Consider the following 20,975-nt stretch of genomic DNA (forward strand, 5'->3'; position numbering starts at 1 on the left):
CCCCCCCGCCCTACGCTGTACATATCCAGCATGCATCGCTGAAAGGTTTGTGAAGCTTTGATTCGTGAAAGGCTGGCAGAGGGTGTGGCCTCTGGGTGTTCACACGTCACAGTACCCAGGAAGCAAACAATGGAAAATGAGAAATCTGCAACGAGGCGTTCTGGGGCAGCATAGACTGTGTTAGAGTTTTACTCGCTACAGGGTGCACTTTGAGGGTTTTGACTCTGCAGACCGTTTACATGCAGAAAAACCTTCATAACAACAAGGGGACGGGTAACAACCGGAAAAGCATGACATGGGACCTTTAACAGAAAACATTTATTTTTACACCATTCTCTTAAATAAAAATATAGATTCAAAAGATAATGGTGTGATTCTTTTTAAATCCCATCTGTCCAAACAGCATTATTTTATTTATTACGAATAATGTTATTACATATTTTTCTTTTGTGCTCCGTACTGGGATTCAAACCAGTGACCATCCAGTCCTACAAGAACTCCTTCAGCCCCCCCCCCCCCCCCTATCTCCATGTTCATGTTTCTTCGCTTTGCTCACTTTGCCTCTCCGCTTTTTTAATGCATCCACTTTCCTTCAAACCTGTCCGTTCTGATATTTTGTCAAATTTGATTTCCTACATTTCCCAAAAATCTGCTGCTGCAGCTTCATGCATGTTAGCGGACCGGACGTTAGCTTTCCCCTCGACTCTGAACAATAGTTTTTGCACGGTTGAAAAACTGCTCCTCCACAATGGGTTGTGTGTGTCAGTGTAAAGCCATGTGTCTAGACAGAAGATATTGCTCCCGGATTATAAGAGCTGACACTGTAACCTAATATTTACTCTTCATATTAGATTGCCGAAAGAGGCCCAGTCACATTTATTCATTCACCCAGTGATATAAGAGCAGAGTCCACCATAAAATGGTAATAAGCTATTTGTTCAAATGTTTGCACGATGACATTTAAAACGCTGGGACCGCAGTAACAACGTCCACCTTTGTCCATTTCACATTTTCTCATCTGGATTTAGAAAGACTTTCAGCACATCACCTTCACATTAGCTGAAGGATGTGATATGTCACTTTCATGCTTGTGTTTTAATGCTGGTTTTACACACTTTCGTAGTCTATCTTTATCCTGAAAATGTATTTCGTAAAGGCAGTATAGCGAGTAAACTCCCAATTAGTTAGTTAATGTTATTAGTTTTACCCCTCATCACGTTGACGCGTCCCAAGATAGAGGCTGTACCAAAGTTAAAGGGGACCTATCATGCAAAATGCACTTTGTGATGTCTTTTATACACATGTGTCCCCGGTGCGTCGGGGAACTCACGCAGCGTCAGAAAATAAAACCCTCTCTCTTTTCCTCCGTACCCAAATCTTTTAAAAACGGGTGTACAACGAGCGGATACAGATTTGCTGCAGATCTGACGTCAAATCGGTGGCGGACCCACAGAGAGTTGCTATCAGCAGACCCGGCGTCATGGGCGGGCCCCATGGGGCCGGGCCCGCCCATCCAGGATTTGGGCCCGCTGTTTTAATCAGGGCTGAATACAACATTTTAATTGTTTTATTATTATGTTAAGTGGCGGCGCCAGGGTATGGCTGGGGTAGGCTACAGCCATACCAATAAATGGCTTAGCCCCACCATGAAAAATGATTTTAAAGTAAGCTAAATGAAGTCCGCCAACTCGCGCGGAGTAAATTGCACAGACAGCAGTTGGTAAGATTGATTTCAGCAGTCACTTGTCTGGAAATACCGAAGACTAGAAACGGTTTGAAAACTTTTGTCACGTAGTGATCGTCTTCTCAATAGAACATCTTTGATAATGTCTTCTGGCCAATCAGAATCAAGATAACGACGTTGTGTTGTTGCAGGAAGTCCCGACGGAGAATACTTTTGCTGTAGTACTTCTCTATATACATCGATACAACATTACGTGTTGATAGAAATCAACACGTAATGAAATAAGACCCCACGGTTTGATGATTGATAGGTGTGTGGGCTGTCTTTCATTTTGACACACAGAACAATGGGGGCAATCCACCCTTATCCACAAGTAAAGTAATTCACAGCCTCTTCCCTCTTCTCTCTGTGAGGAGCAGCAGGTTCAGCTTTCAGAACAAAGTAACAAAAAACTGAAATGGCATTCATTTTTTTAAATATGTTGTGTAGTAATAGATTTATTTATTTTTCTTCTCAAGAGAGTACCAGAATGTGTATTTTATGTTAGTATTTCAAAAAATCTCCTGGGGGAGAATCTCCCCAGACCCCCCTGCAGGGGTTGGGTTTTCAGCATATCAGCTCTTTCACAATTCAGTTTTCCCGGAAAATGTAAGTTTCGGGGTGGGCCCGCCCTGGTACATCAAATGTCCGCCCAGAGACGTATGTCTGCCGCCGGGTCTGGCTATCAGAAACAATGCCTGACGTGTTTTGGACGTAATCTCCTCTTTGTTTACATTAGCATCGCTAACACTCAGAGCTAACCTGTACTGGAGAGCATGTGTTTAAAAAGCAGGAAATAAAAAGGAACTCACCTTGTGATAAACCTGCAAGAGAAAAAGCATTTGAGCTCCATACTGTTTCAGAAATGATCCTTGTTGTGGTTTAGAACAGGATGGCGTTTTATCACAGCAGAATTTAACTTTATCTCCGGTAGAATTCTGATCAGGCATTAGCTCCGCCTCCTTTTTTTTTTTTTTTAAAGCCAAGGACCCAAAATCCGCGTTTCTCTAACAGGGCTTCATTAGAGGGGTGTGAGCAGAATGAGGCATGGCTACAATGGAGGATCTGTTTGGGATTTGAAGCAAAACACTTCACAGACATGTTACAATATACGTTTCCAATATAGCATAACAGGTCCACTTTAAGTTTCACAATGTTTAATAAAGGAAATAAAACAAAAAATAACTCGAGTACAACCACATGGCCAACTGTGACCCATGAAATGTGTGAACAAATAATCATAATAATATAAATAATGATTAAACGATAAAGAAGCATTGTGGCTCCAACAGGCGGTGAGCTGATCACAACAAGGTCATAAAAACAAAAGAAAAGAAGCAATGACCAATAAGGCGAGAGATATATCTGACTCACATGTTTGATAAATGCCAAAAATGAATAGTTATATTGTTGAATCTCAATATATATCAATATACCTTTTGTGCACTACTTAGTATTTTATATTTTATTATATATGTTGCGTTGTTGGAGGAGCTCAGGTCAGAAGAATTGAATTGCCATTTCTACACTGTAGCTTTGTGACAATAAAGCCTTTGAACCTTGAACCTTAGAAACCACGCCATATCTTTTGAAAGTCTCCAGGTTTCCCCTTAAAGTTGTCTAAGATCTTTTCAACACACTTAACCCAGACGAAAGGTTTTAAGGACATATTTGATTAAATGGAGGAACGATGTTTGAATAACGGACGCTTCCTGTTTTCCACCCTCCCCTCTCTAGGTGGTGTTGAAGAACGCTCACATGGCCGTCGGCTCCTTGACGATCAACGAGGAGAGGTCGGAGGTCATCGACTTCTCCGTCCCCTTCATCGAGACGGGCATCAGCGTCATGGTCTCCAGGAGCAACGGCACCGTGTCGCCCTCCGCCTTCTTAGGTAAGGAGCACAGATCATTGTATTTTATTTTTAATACATTTTATTAATTGTTCATTCTTTTAAACAACATAGTTACAAGACATTGCATACTTTACACAAACGTGAAATTAAATTAAAATAATGGGGTAGTAGCAACATTATCCTAAAGAGATCATTGTATTTAAAAAACCGCTGAGTCTTGTCGTCTTTTTAGAAGATGCTACGAACAATTTGCTTAATATGTCCTCTTTAATGTTGTATTGTTTTGTAATCGTACTGTTCAATGTATCATAGGTCCAATTTATAGTCACTTTATATATTATATATTAAAAGGTTTTAGCTTGTATTGTCAAAAGTATACTTACACTGTCTGTTTTGTGTGATTGCACCATCAGGGATGCTTGGAATTCCGCTGAACTCCGTGTCGTGACAATAAAAGGAATCTAATATAATCTAATCTTAAATACAATACTTGATCTACATTCATCCACTGGCAAACATTATCGTTATAATATCGATATTAAAGGTGGGGTGGGTAAGTTTCAGAAACCGGCTCGAGATACACTTTTTGTTATATTCCATGGAATGCTCTTAACATCCCGATAGCAATGAATATCTGAAGTGCTTTGACAACAAATACATTAAAAAAGGTCATCTGTGGAAGCCGTGGCGCTGTAAAAAGCACGACCAATCAAGTAACTGGATGGCCTACCTGCCTGTCAGCCTTCCATCGGGGCACAAACTTCTCTCGTGCCCTCATTGGTCATGTGCGCGTTCGTGTGTGTTGGGGGCGGGGCTCTGTGAGGAAGTGGCAGATTTCTTCCGGCTGTGTATTTTCAAATTCTAGCGCAGTCGAGCTGGTTTCTCCATTCTTACCTACCCCACCTTTAAGGTATTTGAATATAATAATGTGATATTTGATGTGTGATTTGTGACCCTTGTGTATTTGCTGGCACGTGTAGTTATTATTGTAAGTGGTTCTGAAGCCTTATCCACTTAAAGGTGCAAACGTTCAATTTGTAGGACAGCTACAGGGAGATATTCAGTCAAAGCATACGGCCCACTATAATACAGGAACACATGTTGGCAGCCCGCTATGTTTTTACATTGTGTTGTATCATACTCCCATAAAGAGAATTATTAACATACATACAATAATGGATACAAAAATATACATGTTATATAGAATAGACTCAGCATAATTACTTATAAAGAGGTGTGAACAGTACCTAAATGTAAAATGATAATATAATTATTAAGGGGATTGAATTAAATCAAATTGTACATTAAATACCCCCCGAACAAATCTTGTTTCGTCCACGTACATCATTTTGTTTAACGGCAATTTGTGAGATATGCAAAACTTTGGGGATGTAGTTTTGCCATTGTTTAGTTTGATGTGACTGCAGAGCCAGGTGCAAAGGTCGCGTTAGGTCCTCGTGCATTGTTACACCTTCGGAAGTTGAACTAAAAGTGATTTAGTGATTACAGCCAAGTGCTGATGCATGTGTGTGACGAGGAGGCAGACTGGAGTGCATGATAATGATGCTAACTGTTTATTTATTCTGCCTCTCGCTCCCTGCCCTCTCGCATCTCCCACTCCCACTCCATTTCTCTTTCTCTCTTCCTCAATTTACATATCTCTCTCTTGCCCTCTCCCTCCCTCGCTTCCTGTTGTCTGACGCCCTCGCCTTCTCTCCCTCTTCCTCCCTCCATCGTCTCTTCCCCTTCTTCTTCTTCCTCCTTTTCCCCTCCTCTCTCCTTCCCTCCTTCCCTCCCTTCCTCCCTCCCTCCAGAGCCCTTCAGTGCGGATGTGTGGGTGATGATGTTCGTGATGCTGTTGCTGGTGTCAGCAATGGCTGTGTTTATATTCGAGTACTTCAGCCCCGTGGGCTACAACCACTGTCTGGCTGACGGCAGAGGTGAGACACACACACACACACACACACACACACACACACACACACACACACACACACACACACACACACACACACACACACACACACACACACACACACACACACACACACACACACACACACACACACACACACACACACACACACACACACACACACACACACACACACACACACACACACACACACACACACACACACACACACACACACACACACACACACACACACACACACACACACACACCTGTTGGGAGGATGCATATGTTTGAGGATATGGATGTAAATACATTCTCTCTTCCGGCCCCGCTGCCTCCACCCTCGCTCCCCGGTGTGTTCTAGCAGCAGACGGAGGGCAGGTCAAATTCACCAGGGAAATTATGCATTTGCAACATGTGCTCAAAGTGACGTACTTTAGAGTTAAAGTTAGACTTTTAAGCACTCTGACATCAATGTGTTTAGCAGGAAGTAGGCAGGTACACACATGCATTTCCTAACATTCGGTCTATATGCTGCAAATATGTTGTCTCTTGGATTTGCACACGGCATCTATTGCAGTCTGTCCGTCCTGGAGAGGGATCCCTCCTCTGTTGCTCTCCCTGAGGTTTCTCCCATGTTCCCTTAAACTGTGGGGTTTCTCCGGATGTGTTTCCTTGTACGATGTGAGGGTCTAAGGACAGAGGGTCTAAGGACAGAGGGTGTCGTATTGTCATACTGATATTCTGTACACACTGTGAAGACCACTGAGACAAGTGTAACATGTGTGATATTGGGCTGTATAAATAAACATTGACTGATTGATGTAAAGCTTTCCACAATATCTACATGACAGCCAGCTGAAAAGCGAGTGTATCTGCCACCAAGGCATAGTGTTCAAACGGAACAAAGGAAAGCAAAGGTTAATGTTCAGATGGGCCGACTGCCATCTGTGTGTTCTGTGGTCCAGGGCGGGTGGCGGCCGCACACATGGATCTATTTAGTTTCCTTTCATTCGACACCATCGAACAAACACTCTGAGGGGCATACACTTAATATTTAACATTTCAATTCAAAATTATTACAATTTACAAAGTACACGTTCCAGTAGAGAAAGTAGCAGCAGCAGTATTTATAAAAGTATAAATTGTCAAGCTAAGAACCAGCCGGTAATAATAAGTTTAAGTTGCACACTGAGAGGCAACAGCTCTAATGCAAAAGATATGTTTACAGGCCAAGTAAATCCATCTTTTATAATATTATGATTAATGGAGAATTTGATGAATTAACCTGTGATGAATGGATTCATTACAGGTTGAGACTCCGCCCCCGCGTGTTATTCCATTGCAGCGCTGCCATGTTTAAGAAGGAGAAACAACACGGCCTTAGGAATGCATTTTCTACAAGCTCAGGTCCGCTGCTGTCAGTCCCTTTTGGCAGCTGTGCACAGATGTGACCTGTACTCTGCGTCATGGCGATGCACATCTCACAGGCTGCAGGTTTATCACTGTGATGCGTGGACAGAGGGACTAGGTTTGAGATGAGGTGTTTGTGTAGCATTAGTGCTCTTTAAGGACACATCATGTCTCTGCTACATCAACATGTGTCCCCTCTTCTTCACGTCTCTTCTACATCAACATGTGTCCCCTCTTCTTCATGTCTCTTCTACATCAACATGTGTCCCCTCTTCTTCATGTCTCTTCTACATCAACATGTGTCCCCTCTTCTTCATGTCTCTTCTACATCAACATGTGTCCCCTCTTCTTCATGTCTCTTCTACATCAACATGTGTCCCCTCTTCTTCATGTCTCTTCTACATCAACATGTGTCCCCTCTTCTTCATGTCTCTTCTACATCAACATGTGTCCCCTCTTCTTCATGTCTCTTCTACATCAACATGTGTCCCCTCTTCTTCATGTCTCTTCTACATCAACATGTGTCCCCTCTTCTTCATGTCTCCTCTACATCAACATGTGTCCCCTCTTCTACATCAACATGTGTCCCCTCTGTGGAAAGAGACTCTGAAAGTTTCAGGAACAAAGATTTTCTCTCTTTTTGCTCCATTTCTATAAAAACCTGTCTGAAAATGAGCTGATCAGATTTTGGCCACTTGATGATGTCATAACGATGTGTTGTCTTGAGTAACCATTAGCCAATCAGCAACAAGGTAACCCCCCCCCCCTTATCACCTGAATCTCCTCTAGAGCTCCATTGAGTTCTTTGTAACCAAATGTCTCTCAGAGGGGCGTGGGGAGGGGCTCCTTATTTTCATCTAAAGTAACCAGCACTTTGGAAACAGGGCTGAAACAGAGGGGATTATGGGTAATGCTGCAATTATCTGTTTGGTGTTTCAGCCAATCAGAGACAGGCTCTGGATATATCTGAGACCTGTAATATATTGATGAAAAACAGTAGAATAGGGGATCTTTAAATAAGTAGAGAATCGTCTTTCCACCGCTGCAAAGCAGCAGCTCTGCAGGTAAACGCTTCCCGTCTGTAACATCTCCACGGCAGATGTACAAATGGTCTTTCTGTGCACAAAGACGCACAATCGCACTGCGGGCCGCCTCCACATATAGACCAGCCGTCCTCACTGACCCGTGACTTCATCCTCTCCTCCTCCTCCTCCTCCTCCTCCTCCTCTCCTCCTCCTCCTCCTCCTCCTCCTCCTCCTCCTCCTCCTCCTCCTCCTCCTCCTCCTCCTCCTCCTCCTCCTCCTCCTCCTCCTCCTCCTCCTCCTCCTCCTCCTCCTGTACAGTACAGGTGTGTTGAAACGCATTTGCATTAATTTCCATATTTCTCAAACTCACGTGTCGCCGGCTCTGACAGCAAGAGGCTAGCTTTGTGTTAGATCTCCCGCCCCAAGCCCGAAAGATAAGAAACAACAAAAAATCAATGTCTTCCCACAACTCTATCTCTGATGTGGCTATACTTAGACAATGGCTTCTTTTTTCACCCTTCATCGTGTTCTGGGGAAGATGTGCTCCTCCCTAAAGCTGTTATGTTCTCGTTGTATCTGCTCGCCGCGCGCTTGGTATCATGAAGAGTGCAGATCGAAGTCTTGGACTCAAAGGATTCAAAACTGAAAGGAAAGTATCAATGGCCCGACTGCAGATTTGCAAAAGTCGCTGCCCGATTCATTTAACCAACTTTTCCCTTTTGCAAACTTCACAAAGGAAGATTTTTTGGCACGATAGAGTCGGTTTGTCCGCTAACAAAAGCTCCATGCAACAATACACACCCACACACACTCGCACACACACGTTCTCTTTCTCTCTCTCACACACACCCACACAAACATTATGAACCAGCTGCTGATCACAGAATAATGGCTGGAACAGCTCCGAGATGAATTGAACAATACATTCTCTAATGTATCCCCAAAAGATCTATTATAACACTTTGGTGATATTCTGATGTAAGTGACTTCAAATTACTAGAGTCTGACGCAATGCCAGCAGCTCTGTGAGGCTGTGCTAAATGCTAACATGCACACAAACATGCAAACATGATGATGTTTAGCTTGGTAGCATGCTAACGTGTGCTAAATGCTAACATGCACACAAACATGATGATGTTTAGCTTGTAGCATGCTAACGTGTGCTAAATGCTAACATGCACACAAAGATGATGATGTTTAGCTTGTAGCATGCTAACGTGTGCTAAATGCTAACATGCACACAAACATGATGATGTTTAGCTTGTTAGCATGCTAACGTGTGCTAAATGCTAACATGCACACAAACATGATGATGTTTAGCTTGGTAGCATGCTAACGTGTGCTAAATGCTAACATGCACACAAAGATGATGATGTTTAGCTTGTAGCATGCTAACGTGTGCTAAATGCTAACATGCACACAAACATGATGATGTTTAGCTTGTAGCATGCTAACGTGTGCTAAATGGGACCTAAATGTCATTAGTTCTGCAGTGATGTTCATAAACCAAGTATCTGACAAATGTTACCTGATGTTGGCACTAAAACAGAAGTTTAGTTATTAAAATCCCTCCTGATGGGGACATGAATGACTGCAAAACGCTCAGGTTTTTTGCTAATCTCTTTAAGCGGACACTTCTCACACTCAACGTCGGCCATCTTGCCTACGTAACAGAAGTTGCTCACCATGAGAATGCTGTTGCTCTAGGACACAGCACTATACACATGTCTGTGGTTATCTCACCACTATTATTGTGTCGAAAATAAGCCACTGTTGCCTTTATCGCGGTTAGTTGATTAGTATGTGATGATTTCCCACCGTTAACAATAGCTAACTCTAGCTAGCTACTAACTAACAGTGGTGAACATCACTTCCTCTCAGGGTTCAGCCGCCATGAGCGATTTGAGACAACGCCAAGCAGTCAACATTTCACACTCTGAGCAAGCGTTAACAATGAACGACAACGAAGTCAAAGTCAATCTTTCAGTTTGTGTGTACAGACAGAGATGGAATTACCGTTTCCCACAATCATGAATACAAATATGTATAAAATATGTATATCCTATCAACTGAAACATTCATACATATGCGCACATTAAGATAAAAACAGAACAATCAATAAATACAAAATAACAGTCACTTCAATATCTTGGGGAATGTACATTAGATTGTCCATAGCAGCGTAAAAAGTGCCTGGTGCTGGAATCGAGTGGCATGGCAGAGTTGTTTGGAAAGAAGACACATCAACAGGTTCCAAACAGAATCAGCTAAAGACCCAACGGTAAAACCAGACCAACTGCGTTTCTCTCGTTCTGGTCTGAAAGCGATTCGCTCCGTCACGTCTTCCTAAACCGTGTCTTTGTTTCGTCTCTCAGAGCCTCACGGTCCGTCCTTCACCATCGGTAAGGCCATCTGGCTGCTGTGGGGTCTCGTGTTCAACAACTCCGTGCCCGTGCAGAACCCCAAAGGCACCACCAGTAAGATCATGGTGTCGGTGTGGGCCTTCTTCGCCGTCATCTTCCTCGCCTCCTACACTGCCAACCTGGCCGCCTTCATGATCCAGGAGGAGTACGTGGACCAGGTGACCGGCCTCTCCGACAAAAAGGTAACACGGATATATTTTGTCTTTTTGTTTGTCGTTTGCTTTGTATGTTTTTTTTAAATGTATGAACATACATGGTACAGAGCTCACATGGTGCCGCATACAGAAAGAGGAAGGTCCGGCTACAAAACATGTTGGTTAAGTGTTCCCGGTTAAAAAAAACATAAGGTGTAAGATTACCAATCTACGGAGCCCTGGAGGGTTCATAGAGAGAAAAATAAATAAAACGTGGCCACGCTTTAGTAACTCGTGCGCACGCTTTAGTAACTCGTGCGCACGCTTTATTAACTCGTGCGCACGCTTTAGTAACTCGTGCGCACGAGTTACTAAAGCGTGCGCACGAGTTAATAAAGCGTGGCCTCGTTTTGTGTGTGTGTGGGCATTTGTTTATGATAGTATCGTTCGTTCCGGTGCACTCCGGCAGGACTATAGCACATCGAGATTAAGATTAAACGAATTTCTTTCACTTGGAATACACATATAACTATGGAGAACCAGATTTGTGTAAATTACTGTTCGTGGTAATTTGAAAACAAATGCCGGGGGTGTCGGACACACACAAACACACCGAACACGCACACACAGAGCGGAGCTGAGCACACACACACACGCACACACACACACACACATCATGCGCCCCGGTGACAGGACATCTCTTTCGTAAAAGGCACCGCTCTTTGCAGCTGGTGCTGCTCTTCTCAGATTCTGCTGAGTTACACGTTACTGCCTCCAGCGCCCTGTACGACGAAGCCAGTTCAACAGACCCTGGATATGTTTGAGTTACCCGGCTTAACTAACCCTAACAAACGCGATGTCGCTAAGCGGTCCTACGAAGCTGGTTATCAACTCAGCAAATCAACCAGGGTTTCTCTGTCCGGCTGAGAGTGCGTTCACGTGAAAGGGACGGGGTTACCAACATTTGACCAATCACAAACATGGAGACGCGTGCTGACAGCGCAGCGTCATACTTCATGAATGAATAGTGTAAATAGCCAATCCTGCTTCGTAGTACAGGCCACTGGTGCCACAGAGATTTCATAAAGTGAAGGATGTTTTCCTTCTATAAAACAGCTGTGGGCAGCAGCAGATTCTGTGAGTCACGGACAGGAATCCCTCAATTTAAATAAAACGAGGCCACGCTTTATTAACTCGTGTGAACGAGAAAGTAAAACGTGGCCACGTTTTATTTATTTTTCTCTCAATGAACCCTCCAGGGCTCCGTACCAATCAGACACTACAGCGATCATAAAATAATACAACAAATGATGCTTGATCAGAATAATTATGTTTTTATTGTTAATGTTTTTGTGTCTATTACGAGAACGTGTATACTTATCTAATTTACTTTGTGTTTAATTTATTTCTTTAGTTGTTTTCTTTCATTCAGTCTGGTTGAAATGTGCACTGTTGCATCTACAGTATGTATCTGTCTGCTAAATTACATTCTATATGTTAGGGCAGTGCTTCTCAAACTTTTGTCAGTCATGAACCCCCTTTGAAACATTTTCTCAGCCAAGTACCCCCTGACCGACCCCGAACATTTTTGATCGAAAAAGCCTATATAAAGAATTCCAATATAGTGATGTATTACCTCCTTCATGCATGCATTACAACAAAGTAAGAATATTTTCATTTTATGCATGACATAACGAAAAATAAATAAACTGATTTTTCCGAGGAGTTTTTCAACTGATGTAATATCTGTTTAACAAACCAATGAACAAAATGATATATTATGCAAAACTATAAAATACAATACACCAATTTAACATGTTTATATGAGGTGGTTCTAGGAATATTTTATATAAAATTGTGTTTTCTATTTAACTTATTGTACTAAGATTATTTTTGTAATCATGCATGGTATTTTTTTAATTAACTTTTTTTCGTTTTTTTTAAATCTCACGTACCCCCATGCAGTACCCCAACGTACCCCTAGGGGTCCGCGTACCCCCATTTGAGAATCACTGTGTTAGAGTGTACATGTGTAAATATTTGTCATTTCAAACAACCCCTGTGTACTTTTTCATTTTTGTTCAATTTTACTAATTTTGTTCGGTATTTCATTTTTCATTTTCGGGTCCCTAAAATATATGATTTGCAAAACTGTACTTTTAATACAAATAAAACCCTAACCCGGGTCTTCACGTCGTCCTTTAACTTTAATTGACCACACTTCGTTTTCCTCCTTTAGTTCCAGAGCCCAAACGACTTCTCGCCTCCGTTCCGGTTCGGCACCGTCCCGAACGGCAGCACGGAGAGGAACATCAGGAACAACTATCCGGAGATGCACGCATACATGACCAAGTTTCATCAGAAGAACGTCAACGAAGCTCTGGGGAGTCTGAAGGCCGGGTGAGAAACCACACACTGACGCGGGGCTTTGAGCTCATTTGTAAAAGCAGATTTAGATTTTAAATACGGTTTGAAACTAAAGTGGTGACTATCATTTGGAGATGGATGTATTGATAGGTACATGACATTACATTACATGTCACTTGTTAGACGCTTTTATCCAAAGCGACTTACTTATACTTACTTACACAATACTGTGGAGCAATTTGGGATGAAGTGTCTTGCCCAGGGACACAACGACATGCTGACTGCAGTGGGACTCGAAGTTGCTATCCGATACCACTGAGCCACAGCCTCCCGGAATGCTTCAGGCATATTGAAATGTCTTCTGTCAGGAGTTAATTATGTTGAAACCTGCACTTTAAAAAAAAATGATGTTTTACATTTACGTAAGAAAACATTTGATTAATTTGAATTATAATATGATTTTAATTTTCCAATCTTAAGTTATACAAATCGCATAAAGTGCAATATTTGGTTACCATACCAATACCATTTTGAATGAATCCCTGGCCTACAAAGTGTATTCGACAAACCATACTCATTAAATAATATTTACCAATGATGATGAAAATAATAATTAAGAAATTTTTTATAATTTCTCCAATTAAAGTTTCAGCAAAAATAATCGCAATACATTTTACTTTATTTAATATTTGTGATGGAAATAATTTAAAATACAATTATGTATTAAATAATAACTATGTTTTATAACTTTTTGGTTATTATTATTTTAAATTATTATTATTATACATTTTTATTAGGGCTGTCAAACGATTAACATTTTTAATCAGATTAATCACAGCTTAAAAATTAATTAATCATGATTAATCACCATTCGAACTATGTCCAAAATATGCCATTTATTTATGTATATTGTTGTGGGAATGGAAAGATAAATGAAAGCAGGCGGATATATCCATTTAACATACAGTATCTATGTTTATTATAACATTTTTCTGCATGTCAAAATGAAAGACAACCCACACACCTATCAATCATCAAACCGTGGGGTCTTAATTCATTACGTGTTGATTTCTATCAACGGGGGAGTACTTCAGGAAAGTCGACAGAGGGGGGGGCTAGTGTGAACGTTGTGATCAGCTGTTTTAGCGCAGTTCTCCAGTGAAGGGGGGAGTCTCCCTCCGCAGCCGGTTGGCGTAGTTTTGGCACAGTTCCGTTGTACAGACCGACGTTAACAGCAGCCTGTCTGTGCACACGGAGACCGACTCTGTCGTCCGGTGATCTAACCGCCTTCTGGAAAAGCTTCACAAGTACGTCGGTACGCAAATGCGCTTTGTGACACAAGTGACGGTACGCATTTCAGATTACGCACATACCCTGCGTACCAGTTATGTGCACCCCTGTACCAGAGCCATATTATTACTATTATATGGCTCTGCCCTGTACGACAGCAAGAGTATTCTCCGTCGGGACTTCCTGCAACAACACCACGCCGTTATCAAAGATGTTCTATTGAGAAGACGATCACTACGTGACAAAAGTTTTCAAAACCGTGGCTACTGAAATCAATCTTACTAACTGCTGTCTGTGCAATTTACTCCGCGAGTTGGCAGACTTTATTTTGCTTACTTTAACATCATTTTTCATGGTGGGGCTAAGCCATTTCTTGGTATGGGTGTAGCCTACCCCAGCCATACCTTGGCGCTGCCACTGGTGGCACGTATGGGGCGGGCCATTCTGCACATGCGTTAAATGCATTAAATATTTTAACGCAATTAATTCAGAAAATTAATTACCGCCGTTAACGCGATAATTTTGACAGCACTAATTTTTATAAACAAGGACCAGGCATAAAAACACATTCATCTCAAAAGAAGGAGAGATAATTGATGCCAGCTTTAGTAATTAGCTAATTTCCATCAATGCTAAAGTCGGCTTTCTTCCTAGTTTCTTGTAAAACATGTTATTTATTTTTCTGAACACCTCCAATATAACTTCTCCTCCCCCTCTTCACTTTCCATCAAGCGTTGCTTCTCTCCCGGTCTGTGTGCCAGCTCATGCCTTTGGCAAACGCAGAGGAAGTCTATTACGCTTATCAGCAGCTTAGTGCTGTTTAGCAGGTTAATTGGACTGTTGTAGCCGCGATGTGTGACTCCTCAGTGCTAATTAATTGTAACCTACCTCTCTCTTTCTCTCCCTCCCTCTCTCTCTCTCTCTGTTTTTCATTAGCAAACTAGACGCTTTCATTTACGACGCGGCCGTGCTGAACTACATGGCCGGTCGGGATGAGGGCTGTAAGCTGGTGACCATCGGCAGCGGATACATATTCGCCACCACGGGGTACGGCATCGCCATCCAGAAGGAGTCGCTTTGGAAGAGGCACGTCGACCTGGCCATCCTGATGCTCTTTGGAGACGGTGAGGCTGTTTTCTTAAAAAGATTGTACTCAAGAAGTACAGATACTCGTGTTTAAAAATACTCTGGTGAAAGTAGAAGTACTGACTAAACTTCTTTACTTAAGTCAAAGTAAAGAGGCTTTGAAGTGTACTTCAGTAAAAAGTACCCATAACTAGCAGCTGCTTTAAAGAGTTTCCATTGGTCCCTCTTCTTTAGAGAAGACCAGGAAGTGATGGATACACGGATCGTGTTCAAATCAATAGGCACGCAATGACTCTAAAGAATAATGACCACGCACCAAACACACATTCAGACTAAAGGAACCAGCTGTTTGGAACATGAGAGAAGTAGAAAGTACAGGTATTTGGGTTCAACATGTAAGAAGTAGAAAGTACAGGTATTTGAGTTCAACATGTAAGAAGTAGAAAGTACAGGTATTTGAGTTCAACATGTAAGAAGTAGAAAGTACAGGTATTTGAGTTCAACATGTAAGAAGTAGAAAGTACAGGTATTTGTGTTCAACATGTAATAAGTAGAAAGTACAGGTATTTGAGTTCAACATGAGAGAAGTAGAAAGTACAGGTATTTGAGTTCAACATGTAAGAAGTAGAAAGTACAGGTATTTGAGTTCAACATGTAAGAAGTAGAAAGTACAGGTATTTGAGTTCAACATGTAAGAAGTAGAAAGTACAGGTATTTGAGTTCAACATGTAAGAAGTAGAAAGTACAGGTATTTGTGTTCAACATGTAAGAAGTATAAAGTACAGGTATTTGTGTTCAAAATGTAACAAGTAGAAAGTAAAAAGTCATCAGAAGTAGTGGAGTAAAGTACTGATACCAGAAACATGTACTTAAGTTCAGTATCAAAGTATTTGTACTATTAATGCACTCCGGAGACAGAGAGTCTATCATGCATACGGCTGTGCTGAGGTGATGAGTCTTTAGAGATAATAAGTGAAAGAAGCTCCGGTTAGTCACTGAGATAATGCAATATGTTCCTCGGGATGAAACAGAACATGACTCGTCTAAAGTGGCCTTAAAGCAAGAGTCAGAATCAGGGTTTCTTGATAGCACTTAGAGGAATTACGTTTTTAAACAAAGAGGAATAAATATAACTATTAAAACATTATTTATAAAACTACTGACTTATTCTAACTGTGGTTTTATTTTACTGACTTTGCCAACTGTTTTGTTTCAGTTAGAATAACATTTGGCTTCATTCACAAACATAGTCTGCGTCAGATTTCCGACTTGTTGAAACTACATGACGTAAATGAGAACCAATGTACTCAGCTCTTTGGAGACGGTGTGGCCGGTTCCAACGCTGTTTAAGATAAAAGGAAAAAAGGAAACATAGTTGAATGTCTTTAAACTTCTAGAAAACTGCAGGGAATCTTTTCTTAAAAGTGTGTGGCGGATGAGACCCAATGTACTCAACTAGCTACAAGTATGGCAAAAACCTGACAAATTGCTTTAGAAAAGTCAGTTCATTTCAGTTGTAGGAACATTTTGCTTCATTCTTTAAAAAAGAGTCTATAGTATTCGTGAAAACTGCTCTAGTAGGTCTTTGGGAATTACTTCTTAAGATGGTTGATGGATGAGATCCAATGTTCTCAACTACATACTTAACAAGATCATAGCAACATTGCTATAGCAAATTCTGATAAGGCGAGTCATAGGCAAATAGACGCATGATCTAAACCCCTTTATTTGTAGGGAAAACTGAAAGTTATTGCGGTAAATATCTATTCATCGCACCATTAGATTGTGAGTATATGCAAAGCTACACTAATGGAGCTTTCACACCACGCGGTTCCGGGGCCGGTTCAGAGCTAGAACCTGAAAAGCACCGTTTTTTCCTGTTCACACCGCAGCGGAGCCGCCTCTAAGCTCCGGAATCCGGTTCGTTTCAAGCACCCAAAAAAATGTGTCGGTCTAGAAGCAAGAACCGCATACGTCACGCTTACGTCGGAGGGGCGGCGAGATTAACCTGAGCTAACAGTTAAAGGCGAGTACGGCAAATACAAGTTGTAACAAGCAGTAGCGCTGAGCAAAGTGACTAGAACGCAACCACACAGCGACGTAAACGGTGACGTCATGACGCAGCAGCGGCAGCACCAGCCGGGCTCTGGGCGGTGTGAACAAAACGGGGGCCTGAAAAGAAAAACTGGTTCCGAAGCAGAAAAGCTCCAGCACGGAGCTAGAACGGGAATCGCGTTGGTGTGAAAGCCCTATAAGAACTGTATAGTAGGTCGAAGTGGAACCAGGAAGTTGGTCTTTGAACGGTGTTGGCAACAAACATCAATTCAGCCATAATTTCCTCCAAACAAATTTGGCTAAACCTGGTTTGTTTATAATTTGTGATCTCGCTAAATTGACAGATCTCAACAGGTTATTACAATGTTACATAAGCTTTAATAAAAACAATGGCCAAACCTAGAAACATAAGTTATAATAAACAAGAATTACCATTTAAGAGGTAATACGAGGCGCTTGATCGTGCTTTGTGCTTTGAGCAAATCAGGCCTCAGGGCTGTCCTGTAAGGACAACACACCGTGGGTAATTTCAAAAATACACTTATTGAAAGAACATCTACTCTAATCAGGGAAAAACAAGCTTCCAGACAGAAAGATTTGAGATGTTTTAGTCACCTGTTTGTGATGAATACTGGTGGAAGGGGAAGACAATAACAGTTCCTCTGAGGGACTTTCTGCGACCGCGATTGTGGTGATTAATTGTCTCTTTGAGTCAAATGCTCATATAATTCCACTTTCATATTTCCAGAGCAGACGGAAAAGGTAACACAGCGCAGCCAGGAATACAACTTGAGATGAAGCTCCACCCTGGGGGCCCGAAGCTTTATGATCACGCTTCCCTTTTTATGGGAGACTGTCCAAGCTCTCCGGGGCTTGTTCTTCAGAAACACTTCATTGCTGTCAGCGCGGAGCATTAATGGGTCGCACAACGAGTGGAGAAAGGAAGGGAATGTGTTACAAAACGGCCATTTCTAACCAGTGTAGTACATGCTACAAAAACATACACAAGTCAATGTTTTAGAGTCAACGTGAGCTCGCAGGGTTGGGCAGAAAAAAACTGACATTTTCACATTTAGTTAAGAAAACTAATTTTCACATATATTGTTTTCTTCTCACATCTAGAAACTGAAGAAACGGACAAAAAAAGCTACTTAATCCATTGGATCCAAAACATATAGTATACCGTACTTTTCGGACTATAAAGCGCACCTGCATATCAGGGTTTCCGTTAGCCGGTAATTACCGGTTTTTAGCTGGTAAAATTTATAAAAAACCGGTAAATTCAAAACCTGACGGTCAAAATGTCTGGTAATAATTAGGGAGGCTCCGATCGATCGGCCGCCGGTCATTATCGGCCGATATTCACTCTTAATAGTTTGATCGGTGCTCTCTATAAAGGCCGATCAGGAGAGCTGGATCTGATCGATATGGACATAAACCCGAGTGAAGTTTAACCGGACGCGAGAGAGAGATCAGATCAGCTGCTGAGTCTGACCGAGACACGCAGCTCTGCAGGATCACCTGAAGCCCCGCCCTCTGTTTAGCGAGCTGCAGGAGCTGCATGAGAAACTGACGGGCTGTCAGGAGAGAGAGGGAGAGGGGAAAAGAGAGGCTCCGTTTCTCCCGTGATATTATTCAAATGTAATGTAAACTTTTGAATAATGTACATTATCTACTACAAGTAGTTTGTTTGAATGTAATAATTATGTTGTTTGTTGTTTGTGGAATCATTTATTGAAAATTAATCTGAATTTTTTCGATCTGTTACGATTATAAACTGAAGCAATATAAAAATGAGCCCGTGAACTGAGTTTTAAACTGAAGCATATCCGCTCATAGTCCGGTAAATTACCTGCTTACGGAAACTCTGCTACACAACTCTTATTATTATTATTGAAATATGACCGGTAAGTTTCAAATTTGTCCGGTAAAATAAATTCTGACCGGACATTTGACCGGCGAGAAAAAATCCTAGAGGAAACCCTGCTGCATATAAGCCGCAGCAGCTAAATTGTCCGTCTGTCTTGCTCTCGTTCTGTCTCTCGGTTCCACTTTTACTTTGGCGTGCGACCTGTCTCACTCTTTTCCGGCCTCCAGCTTTTCCTGCTGGAGCCCGCCCCTTAGAGGTGGCGGGCGCGGACCGGTCATAGAGCCCATAGAGTTAAAGGTGGTTAATTTTACCTGTAAAATCCATAGATTTAGGAGGTTCCCTAGTGGCCGTTAGCTGCACAAAAAAAACGGGGGGAAAAGTCGCGGCTTATAGTCCGGAAAGTACGGTACATTCATTATATAACTTAAATACTTTTGTCTTACTCTTAAAGGTCCCATGTCATGCTTTTCCGGTTATGACCCGTCCCTTGTGTGTGATGTAGCTTTCTCTGCATGTGAACGGTCTGCAGAGTCACAAACCCTCAATGTACACCCTGTAGCGAGTACAGCTCTAACACAGAGAAGACCTGTCTGCTGCCCCAGAACGCCTCGTTGGACATTTCTCTTTGTCCATTGTTTGCTTCCTGAGTATGGCGACGTGCCCATACCCAAATGGACCAATCAGTGGAGCTCCTCGCTCACTCAGCCTTATATTTTCTCAGCCGCGCTACTCCGCGGAGTTTCGCCGGTACACACCTTATCTTTTCTCAGCCTCAGCTCTGTGGATCTCCACTCACGTGTGTGCGCTCAGGCTGAGTTCCTCGGTGTCTCGCAGACCCCACGCAGCAACCAGGAAACGACACCAGTAAGCCAGCTCGCACTGTCCGCTCCAGCAGCGAGCCCCGCAACGTGCCGCCGACACGGCACCCAGACCCCACGCAGCATTCTCATCTGTTTGTCCTTACTGGTGTCATTTCCTGGTTGCTAACAAACGCCATGGTAACAGATAAACACACATCAGAGCACAGTGGGCTCACAGGGAGGGGGGGGCAGGAGCTCCAACAAGGCGTGTAGGACAGAGAGTGGATACACATACTTTACTAATCTATTCTCGTCGACCTCAACAACGGAATTATGATCAGTAGAAATGGCCGTGACGCGGGACCTTTAACTCAAATGTAATAAAGAATATTTCACTTGTACTTATAGTTAATTATTGTTTGTAATCTTGTTTGTAATACTTCATCGAAATTTCATATCATCTTTTAATTCCTAACACTCAACGCTCGCTCAGTTAGTGTGTGTGTGTGTGTGTGTGTGTGTGTGTGTGTGTGTGTTTATTTGGGCTCAGCGTGTTGAGCATCCTGAATCCAGGGGCCTCGGGGCCGTTCCAGTGCGTCCCAGTTAGGGTGCCAGCATCGCTCCTGGTGTATTTCAACACCGTGTGTGTGGTTCGGTGTGTGTGACTGTGTGCATGTTCAAATGTGGATATGGGTCAGGCTTCTGTGTGTGTGTGTGTGTGTGTGTGTGTGTGTGTGTGTGTGTGTGTGTGTGTGTGTGTGTGTGTGTGTGTGTGTGGGTGTGTGTGTGTGTGTGTGTGTGTGTGTGTGTGGTGTGTGTGTGTGTGTGTGTGTGTGTGTGTGTGTGTGTGTGTGTGTGTGTGTGTGTGTGTGTGTGTGTGTGTGTGTGTGTGTGTGTGTGTGTGTGTGTGTGTGTGTGTGTGTGTGTGTGTGTGTGTGTGTGTGTGTGTGGGTGTGTGTGTGTGTGTGTGTGTGTGTGTGTGTGTGTGTGTGTGTGTGTGTGTGTGTTAGAGAGATAAA

The 20,975-nt window shown here is 42.4% G+C and overlaps 1 protein-coding gene across 1 annotated transcript in view; it reads left to right on the forward strand.

The window, feature by feature from the left end:
* Positions 1 to 20,975, forward strand: part of grin2ba (glutamate receptor, ionotropic, N-methyl D-aspartate 2B, genome duplicate a) — a 238,127-nt gene that overhangs the window by 195,901 nt on the left and 21,251 nt on the right. The window contains 5 exon segments of the mRNA XM_071204120.1: positions 3,461 to 3,614; positions 5,390 to 5,515; positions 10,307 to 10,536; positions 12,728 to 12,888; positions 15,082 to 15,269. Coding sequence (XP_071060221.1) covers positions 3,461 to 3,614; positions 5,390 to 5,515; positions 10,307 to 10,536; positions 12,728 to 12,888; positions 15,082 to 15,269 — 859 coding nt within the window.

The sequence above is a fragment of the Pseudochaenichthys georgianus genome, chromosome 8 (genome assembly GCF_902827115.2).
Source record: "Pseudochaenichthys georgianus chromosome 8, fPseGeo1.2, whole genome shotgun sequence".
NCBI classification, from domain to species: domain Eukaryota; kingdom Metazoa; phylum Chordata; class Actinopteri; order Perciformes; family Channichthyidae; genus Pseudochaenichthys; species Pseudochaenichthys georgianus.